This window comes from Ranitomeya variabilis, chromosome 5 (assembly GCF_051348905.1).
Source record: "Ranitomeya variabilis isolate aRanVar5 chromosome 5, aRanVar5.hap1, whole genome shotgun sequence".
NCBI classification, from domain to species: Eukaryota; Metazoa; Chordata; class Amphibia; order Anura; family Dendrobatidae; genus Ranitomeya; species Ranitomeya variabilis.
In genome coordinates, this window is record NC_135236.1 from 42,434,657 (window position 1) to 42,453,954 (window position 19,298).

General features: G+C 45.3%; 1 protein-coding gene across 1 annotated transcript in view; it reads right to left on the bottom strand.

Moving 5' to 3' along the window:
• The window catches only part of LOC143774301 (NXPE family member 3-like), a 243,563-nt gene extending 235,770 nt beyond the window's left edge, over positions 1 to 7,793 (bottom strand). The window contains exon 1 of the mRNA XM_077261746.1: positions 7,255 to 7,793. Within this exon, the coding sequence (XP_077117861.1) occupies positions 7,255 to 7,296 (42 nt within the window). The 5' untranslated portion in view covers positions 7,297 to 7,793. The remainder of the gene's footprint in view (positions 1 to 7,254) is intronic.
• Positions 7,794 to 19,298: the final 11,505 nt, after the last annotated feature.

Genomic DNA, 19,298 nt, shown 5'->3' on the forward strand with positions numbered 1-19,298 from the left:
ATCCAGAGAGAAGTCTGCCGCTCTCCGCGGTGGAGAATCCTCTTCTCACGCCAACATCGTGGCTCTGCCTCCTTCCTCGTAGGTAGCTGAACAAACTCTCATCTGATCTAATCCGAGGGAGCGATCATATAGCTGAATAGGTAGCGCCTAGAAGCTTCTGTTGGGATCGGAGAAGGCTGCCGCACGCCATAAGCTAAGCATTAGGTACAGGGAGGGCACTAAGGAAGTCTGGCTAGGCTAGCCAGGTCAGTGGATGCTGACGCAGGTCTGGTGCCATGACTCTGCCGCTCTGCGCCAGCCACTGAGATGTAGGACCGTAGCCAGGTCCCTACACTTTCAATAGTTTCTCTTTTAAGTGTTCCTTATCATTAGAAATGGTTCACAGCAAAGAGACGTCTATTTTACATGTTTTGAGATATTTATCCCTATATTGGTGGGAGGTCCCTACTTGGTGGGTTGCCCAGAGCCTAGGCCCCTTGGGCCCACCCCTAAATCCGGGCCTGCACAGCAGCCTTTATTAAGGTAACAAACGGTAACAAGACAGTACATAATTTGCAGATTACCATCCTTCCGGAGATGTGGCATATGAGCCCCCTTCCGCTCATCCAAGTAACAAAAAACCTGCCCAATAATTTCCTCAGCTGCAAAAAACCTGTAGCTCAAGGAGAAACATGGGTCTATTGGCTGAATCATTTCCTTTTCTGGTCCATTGAGTTCTACCCCAAGCACCCATATTCCTCCATCCATTGAGTCCACCCCAGAGACCCATAGTCCAACACCATATTCCACCACCCTAGGGACCCATATTCCACTGTCCACTGAGTCCACCCCAGGGACCCATATTCCACTGTCCACTGAGTCCACTCCAGGGACCCAGTTCAATGTGCTTGCCACCGCAGACCATTGTATTAAACTGCTTGCTGCGTCAATGGCAGAGACCACAGAAATTTGAGACGCTTCACACCTTGGACCTCCACTATCGGCACCAATAAACGGTTTCTGTCCCACTGAAAACGAGATAGCGACTCAACCACTGAATTACAGACACCAGGAACACGAACAGCCATCATGTGACAATTTAAAATCAAACAATGCGGCACCAAAGGACGGAGTAATGAAACCACCGGAGGTGAAGAAGCTGATTTATGACTTCTACAACTCCCAAGTTAACAGGGGAGTCCCCCGTGGGCCCCTGGGCAGATCTGGCCCCCAACCCCATTATATGGGCTGTACTTTGCATAATTCACTTGATTCACTCTGTACAGAAAAAAAGCAGCATCTCATTACTCACTAACCAAACTACCCAGTTTATTATTACATAGAGATATAGGTATTGTAAAATTGTGGATGAGGGTCGTGTAATATTTGTATGCAGGTGTAAAGTGGGCCCCCAAAAGTCAATATTACTGGTGGGCCCTATTCACCCCTGTCCGACACTGACTGTGGTAGATCGCCTCACTCGGCTGGTAAACTAGCTAGCCAAAGGAATGTTTTTTGTTTAAGTCTTCAACTCATTTATTAAAACATGCCTCATAAACCAGTCCAAAAACAAAATAGACATATTCAGCCTTGGTGGCCTAAATAAAGAGCGTACATTACAGTCCATATAACTGCGGGCTCAGTCTGCTTAGAAATCAGGGTCCAGCTCTTTTAAGCAAGGTCAGCTCCCCTTCAGATCCCACAGAACAATCATTAAGTCCTGAGGCTTCACTTTTACCTCCTGGACCCTACCACAGGGTGAAGAGATGGTGAACAGCGGTTCCGCCCAACTCTTCAGCTGTTCACAATAAACCTGACCCTCTCATGGCTAATTAACCCCCCTCAGCACATAACATGCTGGAGCAAACCTTCCAAGGCTCATATCACTGAAGCTAATAGCCTCAGTGAAACATATCTCCTCTCCAGCACATTACTAGTAACCCTCTTACAGCACATATGTCGTTTTGATCTCTCATTTTTTGCCTTTCTTAGGGAGAGTGTGTCAATGATTGATCACTGCATTTAAATAGTTGAACAGCTGCGATTAGGAGCAACACATCTGGCCTCTGCATTGGAACCTGTTAAGGGGTTAAAATGTTTTCTAAACTAAAAGTTAGAAACAAATTTAGAAAAATAACCATTGGCAGGCATCCCCCTAATAGCGGCACCCTGGTTTCATTCACTGCTTCTCCGGCAGCTGCCGGTCTGATAAGAGGCAGGAGGACGACTGCCGCGTCCTGATAAGACGCCAGGACACACACTGAGGAGCAAGAGGGTGACTATGGATTGAACCTTTGACTTTCAGGCTCCATATCTCACCATCCACTACTGCTTCTAACGTGAGACTGCCATCATTTTATAGACAATCATCTTGGCTATCTCATACATAAATGTGACTTGCTGCTATTTAGCATATGATTAGTTATGCAGATTCTTGTCAAGTCACGACATTGTTACTGTTTTGTTCCTAAAGATCTAAATTTTAATTTTTATAATTTTGTTAGTATTTTGTAAATCCACCTTTGACTTTCAACACTGCCTCGACATGCTCTCCATCAAATTCAAACTTGTGTCCACCGAAATCTGATCTCAGGTCTCTTCTACACGTTCCCCTAGTTGGTGCACACTGGTCGCCTCACTTGGGTATGAATACAGCTTTTTCTTCATCTCAACCCGCAAGTGATTGATTGGGTTGAGGTCTGGGGACTGTGGAGATCAATCCAGCAGCTCAACTTCATTGTCACGGAACCATTTCTTAGCCAGTCTTGATGCACGCTTAGTGTTGTTGTCCTGCTGGAACACTATGTCGTCCTTTTTATACCCATAGTACTTGAGTGTACGAAGTAACTCATCTTGTAGGATACTCACATATACAGTTATGCTCAAAAGTTTACATACCCCAGCAGAATTTTTTGCTTTCTTGGCCTATTTTCAGAGAATATGAATGATATAACCAAAACTTTTTCCCCACTCATGGTTAGTGGTTGGTTGAAGCCATTTATTGTCAAACTACTGTGTTTTCTCTTTTCAAATCATAATGAAAACCCAAAACATCCAAATGACCCTGATCAAAAGTTCACATACCCCACTTCTTAATACCGTGTATTGCACCCTCTAACATCAATGACAGCTTGAAGTCTTTTGTGGTAGTTGTGGATGAGGTTCTTTATTTTCTCAGATGGTAAAGCTGCCCACTCTAGCATGAACTTTGAGCTTGAGATCTCCCCAGAGTGGCTCAATGATACTGAGGTCAGTAGACTGAGATGGCCACTCCAGAACCTTCACTTTGTTCTGCTGTAGCCAATGACAGGTCGACTTAGCCTTGTGTTTTGGATCGTTGTCATGTTGGAACATCCAAGTACGTACCACACGCAGCTTCCGTGCTGATTAGTCCAAATTTCCCTCCAATATTTGCTGTTAACGTGCTGCATTCATCTTTTCTTCAACTTTGACCAAGTGTCCTGTGCCTTGGTAGCTGACACATCCCCCAAAACATCAGCGATCCACCTCCGTGCTTTACAGTAGGAATGGTGTTCCTTTCATCATAGGCATGTCCGCTCTTCGCCAGTCATTACACTGGCTGCCCATTCATTACAGGATACAATTCAAAGTACTTGCTCTCACCCACAAAGCTCTCCACAGTGCGGCACTCCCTTACATCTCCTCCCTCATTTCTGTCTATCGGCCTAGCCGACCACTACGCTCTGCAAACGACTTTCGACTAACCTCGGCACTAATCCGTACCTCCCACTCCCGACTCCAAGACTTCTCCCACGCTGCGCCAATCCTCTGGAAGGCTCTACCCCAAGAAATTAGCACCATCCACAATTTACATAGTTTTTGGCGCTCCCTCAAAACATATTTTTCCAGAGCGGCCTATCACTTTCCCTAATCAAAGTCATTTTATGTGAAAGTGTGTGTGTGTAGCCCATTCACTATCGCCATCTACCCCCCACTCCCTGAAGATGGCTGGACCATCATTGTAAATACATCATTGTAAATACACACCTGTACTTTGTGTCTCCCTCACCTCATTGTAGATTGTAAGCTGTCACGAGCAGGGTCGTCTTATTTTGCTTTAACTATTGTATTGTTAACATTGTTACTTATGACTTGTGTTTTGAAACTGTTAAACTGTAAAGTGCTGCGGAATATGTTGGCGCTATATAATTAAAGATTATTATTATTATTATTGACTACCTTTTCCCATAGATCTGTTGACAATTCTTTTGCTTTCCCCATGACTCACAATTCAGAAACGTCAGTGGCTGGATGAAAGATGCAAGAGTCTGTCTGGATCCCAGAAACTCACTCAGCTTTTATGCACACACACTGATTACAAGCAAACAGGTCACAGGTGAGGATGTTTAGTAGCCATTCAAACCCATTTGTGTCAACTTCTGTGCATGTTATCAGGCCAAAATCACCAGAGTATGTGAACTTTTCATCAGGGTCATTGGGATGTTTTGGGTTGTCATTATGATTTAAAAAGAGAACACACAGTAGTTTGACAATAAATGGCTTCACCCAACCACTAACCATGAATGGAGAAAAAGTTTTGATGTTATCATTCATATTCTCTGAAAAAAGCCCAAGAAAGAAAAAATTCTGCTGGGGTATGTAAACTTTTGAGCACAAGTGTGGCTTAGCATTGAGGCCACCATTGATTCTGGGAAAGTATCCAAAACCTTTGGCTGTGAAACAACCCCATATCATCAGGTGTCCTCCACTAAACTTGACAGTTCCTTCAATTTTTTCCCTTGTTTCTTCCAGACCCATTTGCACCCATCATAGCCTAGTCTACTGACTTTCATCTCGTCGCCCCCAAATTACCCATTTCCAATCTTCTGCTGTCCACATTTCTTTCTTTCTTGCAAACTCTTATGACAATACTGAAGTTGAGGCTTCTTCACCTTTTTTTAGGCCACCATTCCAGACTCGTGTAACGTGTCGCACGGTGCTGCCATGGGCGTCTGTGATCTCACTATTAGGAAGCAAACGAACCATATTCTCTGCCATGTTTGTTGTGCCAGAACTGATAGTCCTTGGGATAAGCCGACTTGTTGACACTAATACTTTTCCTAGACGTCCACCTCTTGGCTTCTGAATGGATGGATGTGTATCGCCCCCACCGTCGCAGGGCCGAGGGAGTACCCGGTACCGGACCTCTGAGTCTTAGTTCTGGGGTTGTCACGGTGGCTACGCCCGGTCCGTGACCCTGCTGAGGGGCGTACAATGATAGGTGTGAGGGAATGGTGATGATGTAGTGGTGGTGCGGTGCAGGTTGCAGTAAATGACGAGGACACCAGGTTGCAGTCTCTTTACCTCTTTACTGAAGGCTTTCAGGGTCCTCAATCCGGAATACGGTTAACCAGGCTGCGCAAGTCCGGCCGGTCCGATGGCACCTCCAGAGTTCCCTTTGCAGGTGGAAATCTGTGCCTACCTTCTAGCGCTAGTGTGTTGTAGTCCTTCCCTGCTGAACACCACGGGATAGTCCTCACAACTGTTGTGTCTGTTTCTCGTGTTCCCTCACAACTCGATTCTGATGTTCTTCCACGTCCCCCAGATCTTATGGTTAGGACGCACCCGTATGACGGGGAGGCTCGGAGCTCTTCCGGGACTCTAGCGTCGCCCCACTCCTATTGTTACCCCCCTGTGTCTTCCTAGGTCGATTGGGTGAGACAGCCCGCCTGTAACTGACTGTCCTGCCGTAGGTTTGAAGTTTGGCTTGGAGCTCTATACTTCCTCGGCGTTCCGGCCACCGGTTATGCGCCTCAATAGGATGTTGCCTCGTCTTACAGCACGACTCCTACTGGTATTCTCCTTGTTGCGTTGATCTCGTTTCTCACTCAGCACAATATACCTCGCTTCTTATCCTTTCTCGGAGTACCGCCGCTATATCGTGCAGGCGCGGTCCCGTAACGTTCTCTCTGGTTGCTAGGCCTCTGTCAGGATCCCACCCCTGACAGGGACCCCTCTGAATCTTCCCCCTACAACACCCTCTGCCACAAGGTGTTGCCTGGTTCCAACCCAGTCAGCTTTCTCTCTAACTTCCTGCCTAACCCCCAGTTTTACCAGTATGTGAGGAGTGGCCTAATAAATAGCACCCTTAGCTCCCCCTGGAGGCCAGGCTGTGAAATGTATTGGTGTCTGTGATACCTGGTCAGATGAACTCCTTCAGTGCCATCAGACGTACCATAGCCCCCCTTAGCGGCGGAGCATCAGTACTGCAACGACCAGGACTCTGGGGCACTGCAGATGGACTTCATTTCCTAGTCTTCCATCTGTCATTGCACTCACATGATGCAGTTTGGCAATTTTCTTGGCCGTGAGAACGCTATCAATAAGCTGGATGATGCTGGTTTTCACTGGGAAATCTTCTTCATGGTTACTCCTCGATTCGAACCAGTGACCTTTCTCTTCGACATCATCCTAATAACACACTGAGCTATTTGAGAATGCGAGAACAGGTTGTATTTTGCAGTATATAGGAAGAAAAAGATCTTTCCACCACCAGGAGCAAAACAGAAACAATGTAGAGACATGAGAAGAATCTGCATAACTAATCATATGCTAAATAGTTACAAGTAGGGTTGAGCGACCTTTAGTTTTTTAGGGTCGAGTCGGGTTTTGTGAAACCCGACTGTCTTAAAAGTCGAGTCGAGTGAAATCGGCCGACCACAGTGAAAAGTCAGGTTTCGGCCGAAACACGAAACCCAGTGAAGATAATTTTTTTTTTTTTTTTAATCTCTCTCTCTCTCTCTCTCTCCTCCGTCCCAGAACAGAAAATTTCGTATCGCACATTCCAAATCGCTACTGCGCACAAGCGATAACATGATGATAGGCGTTCACTCCGTTCACTCCCCTAACACCTATGTCATCACTCTGCCCACGCTCATTCATTGGCTGAAAAAATGGCGCTAATCGCGTCATACGAAACGCGACTTTGGCGCCAAAATCGTGTACCGCATGGCCGACCCCACACAGGGATCGGGTCGGGTTTCATGAGACGCCGACTTTGCCAAAAGTCGGCGACTTATGAAAATGAACGACCCGTTTCGCTCAACCCTAGTTACAAGGTCAAATTTCTTTATGAGATAGCCAAGATGATTGTTTATAAAATGATGGTTGTCTTATGTTAGATGAAGTAGTGGATGGTGAGATATGGAGCCTGAAAATCAGAAGTGCAAAACATTATTATCCTTTTGCTCGACAGTGTAGTACTTGCCACTAAAGAAACATATAATAATTATAGACACAAGAAGATTTCCTTACCTCCCATTCCACATCCATATATATTAATATGGAGTCACCCATCTTCAGATATAACGGCTCCCACTCTTCTTGGTTTTCTACAAGATTTTGGAGGCTTCAGTGGGAATTTTTATCCCTTCATCCAGTAGAGCGTTTGTGGGGTCAGACTCTCATGATAGGGAGAGGCCGGGCTCACAATCTCCATTCAAGGTGTTGCATGGGGTTGAGGTCCAGACTCTGTACATGTTCTTCCCACTCCATATCTATGTGGACCTTGTGCACAGCTATGGGGAAAAGAAAAGGGCTGTACTTGTGCTGAAGTAATAACATTTCCCTTCACTGGAACCAAGGGCCCAATACCGACCCCTGATAACAACTCCATAGCATTATCCACTTTCACTAAACTGTATAGCGGGCACGATACAGTCAAGGGGTAACATCCTTGTGGAATCACCAAACCCAAACTCCTCCATCAGACAACAGATAGAGAAGTGTGATCCATCACTGCACAGAAAACATCTCCAGCGTCCAGTTGCAGCTTTACACCACTCTGTCAGACACTCAGCATTGTGCTTGAGAAAGTAAGAATGCATGCAGCTGCTCGGCCATGAAGCTATTGGTGGGAGTGCAGTGTTTGTGCTGATGTTATTACCAAAATAGGTTTGCATTGTTTTTGGCTGTCATGTACTGGACTGATGCCATCCTTTTCCTGCTACGGTCTCAGAAAAGCAGAATGTGCTACAGCAATAAGTGTACAACTCCAGTCCTCAAGAGTCATCAACCGTGCATGTTTTCAGGATTTCCTTAGCGTAGCACAAGGTATTGAATTCCTCACCAGTGCAAAACTAAGGAAATCCTGAACACATAACTTGGTAGTGGCCCTAGAGGACTGGAGTTGTGCACCCCTGTGCTACAGAAATAATCTTCCTTGTTTCCCTTTACATTACTTTCTGCACAATCATTAAACTGAGACTCCTGTGCTCAACGATAGAAGAAAACTAAGGTATCATTAAGTTGGGGTAGGATCCAGGGCGACTTCTCTCTTGCAGAGGATAGCAGATACAAATTGAAGATGTTTTTACACCTATCGATCCTCGGTGCTCCACCAGTGATTGTATGATCGTCCAAGTACAATACACTTCAAAAGTACATTTATTAGACACATAAAATTAAAAATATAAGTTCTTTTAAAAGCGTTTTAGGGGGTAAGAATTCCCTACTTCTGCAGACATAGTGTACTTGTGAGGGAGGGCCAGGACCATAGTCGTGGCTGAGAGTATGTGCTTTATCGTGCCCTGGTCTCGTCACATGAATATAATGTCCCTTCTGCGGCATACCTTCTGCTTTGCCCTCTGCAATGTCAGGGTTCTATCAGGCTGGCCGAAGCCCTTCTGCTGGTGATGCTGCATACAAAGAGAAAGAGTCCATTACAAACTTATAACAAATAACTTTACTTTCCTTTATTCGCAGCACATCTTTATCAGTATAGAATTTAATACAGTTTGCATTCTCTACTTTCCCTGCACTTCTTTCTACGGTCCTCAGTATGTGCCTGGGTCATACTGCCTCTTGCGGTAACGCAGCATCCTCTCTGTCCAGACTCGTCCATTTTGCCCCGGATCTGAGGGCATCAGCCCATGCGATGATCTGACACATGATGAGCGACCCACGTCCCCATACTGTATAGCACCTATCCTCTCACTTCTGCTCTACACTGCTGTACCCCTGGCCCCTCTTGACCCTGGATGGCTGGGCTTCCCTCTTAAAATATTACAGAGCAACTGGGTAGCTCAGGCTCTAAGGCCCACCCAAGCTGTTCGGGCTCCCTAGCCCCACTGACTCTAACCAGGAAACTGTTCCTTCCTTATCCCCTGTAAACTCCTCCTATAATCCACTATTTACTATTCACCCATCTTGTGGCCCAACTAAGGTACTACACTGTCCCTATATAATTATAGAAATACACTATACACAGTAGTACCACACGTTATATAACAGCATTTAGAAGACACATATACAAGCTTAAAAGAACTTATCCGTACACAGTGCAGCAACCAGGACATAAAGGGGTAGGGGCATACACCAGTCTTTGTGACCCCCTTACATACATGCAAACGGTCCTGACTAATAGTCACATATCTTACACCCAGGAAGTGTCCGGGACTGGAAGTGACATCACATTGACTTTTGGACTTTGGGTTGGATTTGTTAATCACTTAAAATGTTGTGATATATGTGATGGTGTAGTGACCCCTGTGGCAGCTAGGGGGCGCTCTGTGCGCTCTGCGAGATATGCATGGAGGCGTATCTGTTGTGGTGATATTCGTGGTGAACCTGTGATCGGCAGTGTTGTAAATGGCCGATATGTGTCGCAGAGGGAGTCTGCGTAGTAAGTCTGATGTTTTGTGTTTATGCTGGGACCTGTAGTCCCTCAAGAGTTTCTGTAATGTGTATAGTTAAGTTTGGGTGACTTACTAGGCTAGTCATGAGAGACGGGAGGGTCAGACTAGCCACACATCCACACACACATCCAGGGGTGTGGTTTCAGGTATATAATGTGACCAGGATGTGGGTCACAGGGGAGGCGTGTCCGGCAGGTCCTGTGTGGTACCTGTGTATGGACCTGACCGGTGAAGGTGCTGGATCGTCCTAGGAATGACTAGGGTCCAGAGAGCACCTGGGAATGGTGCGGGACTGTCCTAGGAATGACTAGGGTCCCGAATGGTGCTGGATCGTCCTGGGAATGACTAGGGTCCGGAGAGCACCTGGGAACGGTGCGGGACTGTCCTAGGAATGACTAGGGTCCCGAATGGTGCTGGATTGGCCTAGGAACGACTAGGGTCCGGAGAGCACCTAAGACCGTGAGACTTGGCTTCGGGTGGCCTGGGTATTGGACGTGCCCGGCTGCGGAAGGACGTCCTGAAGAATACCCGGACTAGGCCACCGGCGTGATCCTGGTAACCTGAGGTAACGGGTGGAGGACGGGGTCCAGGATCTAAGCTGACAGGTGGAGGACGGGGTCCAGGACCTAAGCTGACAGGTGGAGGACAGGGTCCAGGACCTGTTGTGACAGGTGGAGGACGGGGTCCAGGACCTAAGCTGAAAGGTGGAGGACGGGGTCCAGGACCTAAGCTGATAGGTGGAGGACGGGGTCCAGGACCTGTGGTAACGAGGTGAGGACCAGGATCTGCGGGGCCAGAGACTGACTACTGTGTGCCGGACAGGCAAGTTGGGGACCCCCGTTAGGCAGCTTACCCAGAAGCATGTTAACAGAGTGTGGGGAAGCTGGAGTCCTTCGGTGAGATCTGGACTGACTACTGTGTATTGACCAGGCGAGTTGGTGATCCCCGTTAGGCAGCTTACCCAAAGGCTTTTGGAAGAGTCGGCAAGGTGGAGCAGGAGCTCCCGTCAGGTACCAAAGAGACTGTTGGTGCCTGTTGTATTCTATGTAATGAACTGTGCTTAAACCCGGTTTATGTGGCTTAATAAACCGTATGGACTGCTTTCTTTTATAAACCCGTGCTGTGTGCTTAAATATCGCGGTCAAGCGAGTGTCCCCCAACACTCTCAGTAAGAGAAACCTTACAATGTCTAAAAGCCTCCTTAGATAATTACCTAGTGGGGAAAAAGACTTGGCCTATTTGTCATATTGTTGATAATATTACATTTAATGTTGTCCCCAAAATGCAGTGTGCTCCAAACAGGAAATCTGTTCAACAAACAGGAAGAATAGAGCGACAGAAAATGTCTGAAGACATGAGTCCTGGACCGCTGAAGTGTGGAAACGCGAAACGGCCGTCGTCCACTTCATCCTCTCCTCGCACCCCTCCGCATGCCTATGTAACTGACCCGCTGATATGAAAGTCATGCAATCAAGGACTGAAATTAAACATGCCTTGGTGAGTGCTGCATACTTTTTCTTTGTTTGGAGGTTTCATGTGGATATATAGAGAGCACCGTTAATCCAGGCAGTCAGCCTGATATACAGCTCTTTCCCTGGCTCACGTCCTCCGAACTAAATGTTTGGGCTACGCGCACGCTGGTGCCCCTTTTCTGGAATCCTGTGAGTAATACATAAATCTGCATAGTCACTGCCAAATGTTCTGAGACTGACACAAATTTTAGTTTTCGCAAAGTTCACGGCTTCATTGTAGGTAGCTCTTTTAGCCGAATGTTTCTCTGGCTAATAAAGTTCAATTGTCAGCATTTTATAAGTTTTCATACTTTTTATTCACAAATATATAAAGTTTCTGTAGAGCCTCAACATTTCCAGTGCTGCCCCTTATTCTCCAGACTTCAGCTCTCTTAGCCCTGGCAGCTAGACATCGATTTCTGGGCCAGAACCCAACATTCTTGTCCCATCAAGGCTCGTTGGTTATCACAATTTCTGGGTTTTGGTTTGTTTCTCTTTGAAAAAACAACCACAGGTTCTTTTGAAATTTGGGACGTGTCCTGGCCATGTCCTAAATATTTTATTTTTTTACTCACTGAGCCATTTAGTTGTCACTTTTTCCTTGAGACCTGGTCTGCCATTCTGCAGGAAGTAGAGAGATTGGACAGCAGAGGATGTTTGGATCTAAACATCTTCCAAGAGGAACTTCTCCCATCACCCAGGACAATGTGATGATGATGGAGACCAGGTCAAAAGGCAAAAGTGAGAACCAAGTGGTTCCGAGAACAAGAAATTGAAATTTTGGGCCGATGACCAGAAAACTCTCCTGATCTCAATTCCATTCAGAACCTTTGGTCAAATCTCAAAAAAAAGATTAGACGAAAAGAAAACCAAACCAAAATTATGATAAACTCCAGGCACTGATGAGACAATAACGGCCGGTCATCAATCAGAATTTGGCTCAGAAGCCAATATGCAGCCCCCGGGAGAAGGGCAGGAGTCTGGAGAAATAAGGAGCAGCGCTGGGAATATTGAGGCTTTACAGAAACTTAATGGAGTTGTCAATAAAAGTGTAAACATTTATGAAGTGTTGATAATTGTACGTCAGTAACCAAAGAAACATCTGAGTTAAAGATTGAAGTAGCAAAATGTGGAAATGAAAATTTCTGTAAGTATCAGAACTTTTATCCACAAATGTGTATATCAAGGCAAAAAAACAAACAAATTAAAGTGTCTTTAATAAATGAATAAATATATCTTAGAAATTTATTTAGTCCCCTTGGCGATAAGGAGTCACACCTAAAAACCCCAAATATCTCTTTTTGAATAAGTTTAACATTTTTATTCACTATTTGTTTCAAGCGGATAACTCCAAGGACCGTGGGATCGTACATTGTGAAGTATCTGAAGACGCTGTGCTGGAGGAAGCTGTTTATTAATATTTGATCAGATGTTTACTGATTCATTCTCTGAGGTTCTTCATTCCCAACATATTTCACCCACACGTGGGCATCCTAACAAATATACAAAATAGCATGATGCATAGCTAAGGTAAGGAGTGATTTGTGGTGAAAGGTTTGCTATCATCATTCATATTCAGTGTTTTGATATTATGCGCAATAGACTGAGATCATTAACATATTTGTACATAATATTAAGTCCCATTGTTCTCAGATAAGTAACTAGAGGAGGTAATTGGGGTTGCAAGGTAAAGGGTAGGGTTTTGGGGGTATGAAGGTGCCAGGTAGAGATGAGCGGATCAGGAAAAATTCTAGTTCATTTGTTCACACTGGTTCTTCATACTATGCTCTGAAGTCTCTTAAGTCCCAGAGCATAATAAACAGAATATGTTAAAAATGAAAAATCCTTATACTCACCTTAATGCTCACCTCAACAGCACCATCACCCATCTGATTCTTGTTGCATCTTCTTATCTTGTCTCTAACACTGATGATGTGCGCATATAGTCGCATGTTCTGATTGCATTTATTGTAATCTAGTTACAGAATTTAGTTTACCTTTACTATCATTATACTCAGAGATCTGAAGCTGCTTTTTGGTATCATCCATAAAAAGTTTATAAATTACCACTTCTGGGTCACATATGTAACTCTCAAAAGCCTCCATAAACAAACAAGTGTAATATGGCACAGATTTCGTGCCCATAGCGGTCCCTCTAGTTTGAGAATAATTTTTTGCCATTGTTATTAAAATAATTGTGATATAAAATGAAATGGATGGAGCCTAAAATAAATTGTTATTATTTGGGGGGCATCAAGGAATTGCATTTTAGAAAGTAAGGTATGGATTTTATGTCTTTGAAGTGGGGGGTATTGCTATATAATGATGTTACATCAAGGGTAGCCCATAAATAATTATCTTTCCAAGTGAATTGACCAATTTAAGTAATCATCCTGTGTCTGTTCGGTATGCTGGGAAAGTGGTGGCATACTTTTGTAGTTGATCTAAATATTTGGATAGGGTAGAGGTAGTTAACACCAGCTATTATTAGTCTCCCATCTTCCATAGAAGATTTATGTTTCTTAGGGAAAAAATGAAAATACAGAATGTTTAGATTTGTTCTGTCATTCTTTTCTGGCAAGGCATTGGTTTTCTCAGTGCATTATTAAGTAGATTTTTTTTGTATTCTGTAGTAATATCCCTCGTTAATGTTTTGTAGTAGTTTGTATCGGAAAGAATTTGAAGAGCTTTTGTCTCACAGTACTTATAGTCCATTATCACAATTTCCCATCCATTTTCAGCATTTTTTACGACAATATCATGCTTGGATAAACATAAGAATACAGCCGCCTCTGCAAGCACGAAGATGTGCAAACATTGACTACATGGGATGTGAACTGCATTACTGCTATACAGACTAAACTTATACAATGAAGGTACTTAGCGCGCTAATTGGCCATTAGTAATGCAGTCCAAATTCAAGTATTCAATGTTTGCACATCTTACGGAGTGCGGCCGTGTTCTTTTATTTATGGATTGTGTAGTCATGGCAGCAATGTTTTCAAAATATATAAAAAAATAAGTTTTAATCAATTATTTTGGTGGTGCCGCATAGGCAAAAGTCCCATCTATCTAAGCATAAAGATATTTAACCTTCACGATAAATGCCATAAAGAGGAAATAACCGAGACTCCAGAATTGGATGAGCCCCCACTCAGCTCCATCGATGACAAAATAAAAAAAGTACAAGTCTCAGAAAATGGTGACACAATCCAAAATTATTTTTTTCATTTCCAAATTTTTGAATTTTTGTGAATTTTTCAAAAAGTTTTTAACCACTTACATAATAAAAACTACAAATTTGTATCGATGTAATGTAATTTTGTGCGACTCAGTAAATAAAACAAAATTCCGAAGATATAAAATTTACTGTTTTTTCTTCATTCCATCACAAAAGAAATGTAATGAATTAATCTTTCGTAACCCCAAAACGGTGCCAGTAAAAACCACAGCTCGTCCATATAAGGCGTTTGCATGAAAATGTTGCCCTCTGCTGGTGGAACACATATATAAAACAACAGTTCAGCATTGATAATAATAATTTGTCCACTAGTGGGCAGTGGTGATGCAATTATTAAATTAGGGCTTTAACCTCTTGGGTGCCAAAGTCATTTTTGTTAACAACTTTTTCATTTTTTTTAATCACTTTCTAAAAGCCAAATTCTTTTACTTTTTCTGTTGACTGAGCGTTTTAGGAATGTTTTTCCAGACTGAGGTATGACGTTTTTTAACAGTTCCATATAATATGTTGCATAACATAAAAAAAAGATTATTATTTTAATGAAGAAAAAAAAATCAAAACTATTATTCGGATAGTTTCATGGATTTTGTTTTAGCGGCATTCGCTCTGCGGTGAAATGTTGGTTGCAAGAGTTTGACCCGGCTGAGGACCCACATCAGGTGCCGATGGTCTTATAGAGTCAGCACCTCGGCTGACATCAGCTGCTGAACCTTGCTCCAATCACTGCTGCTTAACCCTTTAAATGCCTCTGTCTTTTAATGACAGTGGTCTATAAGTGGCGAGATGATAGAATGGCGTGTCAGCCGAGGCACTGTTTTCTCTTTTTAAATCATAATGACAACCCAAAACATCCAAATGACCTTGATCAAAAGTTCACATACCCCATTTCTTAATACCGTGTATTGTCCCCTCTAACATCAATGACAGCTGGAAGTCTTTTGTGGTAGTTGTGGATGAGATGATCACTCCAAAACCTCCACTTTGTTCTGCTGTAGCCAATGACAGGTCGACTTGGCCTTGTGTTTTGTATCGTTGTCATGTTGGAACGTCCAAGTACGTCCCATTTGCAGCTTCCGGGCTGATGAGTGCAAATTTACCTCCAGTATTTGCTGATAACGTGCTGCATTCATCTTTCCTTATACTTTGACCAAGTTTCCTGTGCCTTTGTAGCTCACAGATCCCCAAAACACCAGTGATCCACCTCCATGCTTTACAGTAGGAATGGTGTTCCTGTCATCATAGGCCTTGTTGACCTCTCTCCAAATGTAACGTTTATGGTTGTGGCCAAAAAGTTCAATTTTGGTCTCATCACTCCAAATTACCTTGTTCCAGAAGTTTTGAGGCTTGTCTCTGTGCTGTTTTGAGTATTGTAGGCGAGATACCTTGTGGCATTTGCACAGTAATGGCTTTCTTCTGGCGACTCGACCATGCAGCCCATTTTTCTTCAAGTGCCACACCGCTAGCTTTTAGAGAGTCCAGTATTTCAGCTGATGTTATTTGTGGGTTTTTCTTTGCATCCCAAACAATTATCCTTACTGTGGGTTCTGAAATTGTACAGACCCCTATAAATTTTACTGTGGGTTCTAAAAGTGTTCAGACCCCTATACATTTTTCACTCTTTGTTTCATTGCAGCCATTTGGTAAATTCAAAAAAGTTCATTTTTTTTCTCATTAATGTACACTCTGCCCCCATCTTGACTGAAAAAAAAAACAGAAATGTAGAAACTTTTACACATTTTTTGAAAATGAAAACCTGAAATATCACATGGTCATAAGTCTTCAGACCATTTGCTCAGTATTGAGTAGAAGCCCCTTTTGAGCTAGTACAGCCATGAGTCTTCTTGGGAATGATGCAACAAGTTTTCACCCCTGGATTTGGGGGTCCTCGGCCATTCTTCCTTGCAGATCCTCTCCAGTTCCATCAGGTTGGATGGTGAACATTGGTGGACAGCCATTCTCAGGTCTCTCCAGAAATGCTCCATTGGGTTTAGGTCAGGGCTCTGGCTGGGCCGGTCAGGAATGGTCACAGAGTTGTTCTGAAGCCACTCCTTTGTTATTTTAGCTGTGTGCTTAGGGTCATTGTCTTGTTGGAAGGTGATGGTGAACCTTCGGCCAAGTCTGAGGTCAAGAGCACTCTGGAAGAGGTTTTCATCCAGGATATCTCTGTACTTGGCAGCATTCATGTTTCCTTCAATGACAACCAGTCGTCCTGTCCCTGCAGCTGGAAAACACCCCATAGCATGATGCTGCCTCCACCATGTTTCACTGTTGGGATTGTATTGGGCAGGTGATGAGCAGTGCCTAGTTTTCTCCACACATACCGCTTAGAATTATCACCAAAAAGGTCTATCTTCGTCTCATCAGACCAGAGATTCTTATTTCTCATAGTCTGGGAGTCTGTTCTGTTTTTTTCAATCAAGATGGGGTGCAGAGTGTTCATTAATGAGAAAAAAATGAACATTATTGAATTTACCAAATGGCTGCAATGAAACAAAGAGTGACAAATTTAAAGGGGTCTGAATACTTTCTGTAACCACTGTACCTTTAATAGCCATTTAAACCCATTTGTGTCAACTTCTGTGCATGCTATCAGGCCAAAATCACCAGGGTGTCTGAACCATTTTTTCATTGTGATTTGGATGTTTTGGGTTGTTGTCATTATGATTTAAAAAGAGAAAACACAGTAATTTGACAATAAATGGCTTCACCCAACCACTAACCATGAGTGGAGACAAAGTTTTGGTGTTATCATTCATATTCTCTGAAAAAAAGCCAAGAAAGCAAAAATTCTGCCGGGGTATGTAAACTATTAAGCACACATGTGTATCTATAATATAACGCTGGGAGCGTCACTCTGTCCAAAGCCTTTATAGACTGAGCAAGCGCCGGCGCATTCTGGACCCCAAAGAGTGATGCAGACCAGAGGAGATCGCGGTATGCGTAAGCACTGAACGCATACCATGATCTCGAAGCAGGGACATGCCAGGAGGGAGTGAGTATATGCTATAGTCACCTGTCTCCAATCCACCAGCGCTCCATCTGCCGCATTCTCTGCCTGTGACGTTCAGGTCAGAAGGCGCAATGACTCGATTAGTGCGCGCCGGCGCCGCCCTCTAACTGAACAGTCACAGCCAGAGGACCTGGAAGATGGAACGCCGGTGGATCGGGAACAGATGACTATACCAAGTGCCGGGGACCTGAACAAGCGGCGACTCCGGCACCTGACCCCCATAGCGCCCTGGTGTCCCTGCCTACTCAAGCCCCTGGCACTTGGCGCCCAGCGACGATAGGTGAGTATGTCATCTTTTTTATCGCAGCTGCATACGGGGCATATAATACTATGGAGCATCTTATGGGGCCATCAACCTTTATGGAGCAGCATAAGGGGCATATGAATGGGAGCAGCACATGACAGGATGGGAGTACAAGATGGGAGCAGCACATGACAGAATAGGGGCGCAGGATGGGAGCAGCACATGACAGAATGGAGGCGCAGGATGGGAGCAGCACATGACAGAATAGGGGCGCAGGATGGGAGCAGCACATGACAGAATAGGGGCGCAGGATGGGAGCAGCCCATGACAGAATGGAGGCGCAGGATGGGAGCAGCACATGACAGAATAGGGGCGCAGGATGGGAGCAGCACATGACAGAATAGGGGCGCAGGATGGGAGCAGCCCATGACAGAATGGAGGCGCAGGATGGGAGCAGCACATGACAGAATAGGGGCGCAGGATGGGAGCAGCACATGACAGAATAGGGGCGCAGGATGGGAGCAGCCCATGACAGAATGGAGGCGCAGGATGGGAGCAGCACATGACAGAATAGGGGCGCAGGATGGGAGCAGCACATGACAGAATAGGGGCGCAGGATGGGAGCAGCACATGACAGAATGGAGGCGCAGGATGAGAGCAGCACATGACAGAATGGAGGCGCAGGATGGGTGCAGCACATGTCAGAATGGGGCCGCAGGATGGGAGCAGCACATGACAGAATGGGGGCGCAGGATGGGAGCAGCACATGACAGAACAGGGGCGCAGGATGGGAGCAGCACATGACAGAACAGGGGTGCAGGATGGGAGCAGCACATGACAGAATGGGGGCGCAGGATGGGAGCAGCACATGAGAGAATAGGGGCGCAGGATGGGTGCAGCACATGACAGAATGGAGGCGCAGGATGAGAGCAGCACATGACAGAATGGAGGCGCAGGATGGGTGCAGCACATGTCAGAATGGGGCCGCAGGATGGGAGCAGCACATGACAGAATGGGGGCGCAGGATGGGAGCAGCACATGACAGAACAGGGGCGCAGGATGGGAGCAGCACATGACAGAATAGGGGCGCAGGATGGGAGCAGCACATGACAGAATAGGGGCGCAGGATGGGAGCAGCACATGACAGAATGGAGGCGCAGGATGAGAGCAGCACATGACAGAATGGAGGCGCAGGATGGGTGCAGCACGTCAGAATGGGGCCGCAGGATGGGAGCAGCACATGACAGAATGGGGGCGCAGGATGGGAGCAGCACATGACAGAACAGGGGCGCAGGATGGGAGCAGCACATGACAGAACAGGGGTGCAGGATGGGAGCAGCACATGACAGCATCTGGGCGCAGAATGGGACTAGCATATGACAGCATGGGGGCGCAGGATGGGAGCAGCACATGACAGAATGGGAGTACAGAATGGGAGCAGCACATGACAGAATAGGGGCGCAGGATGGGAGCAGCACATGACAGAATAGGGGCGCAGGATGGGAGCAGCACATGACAGAATAGGGGCGCAGGATGGGAGCAGCACATGACAGAATAGGGGCGCAGGATGAGAGCAGCACATGACAGAAAATGGAGGCGCAGGATGGGAGCAGCACATGACAGAATAGGGGCGCAGGATGGGAGCAGCACATGACAG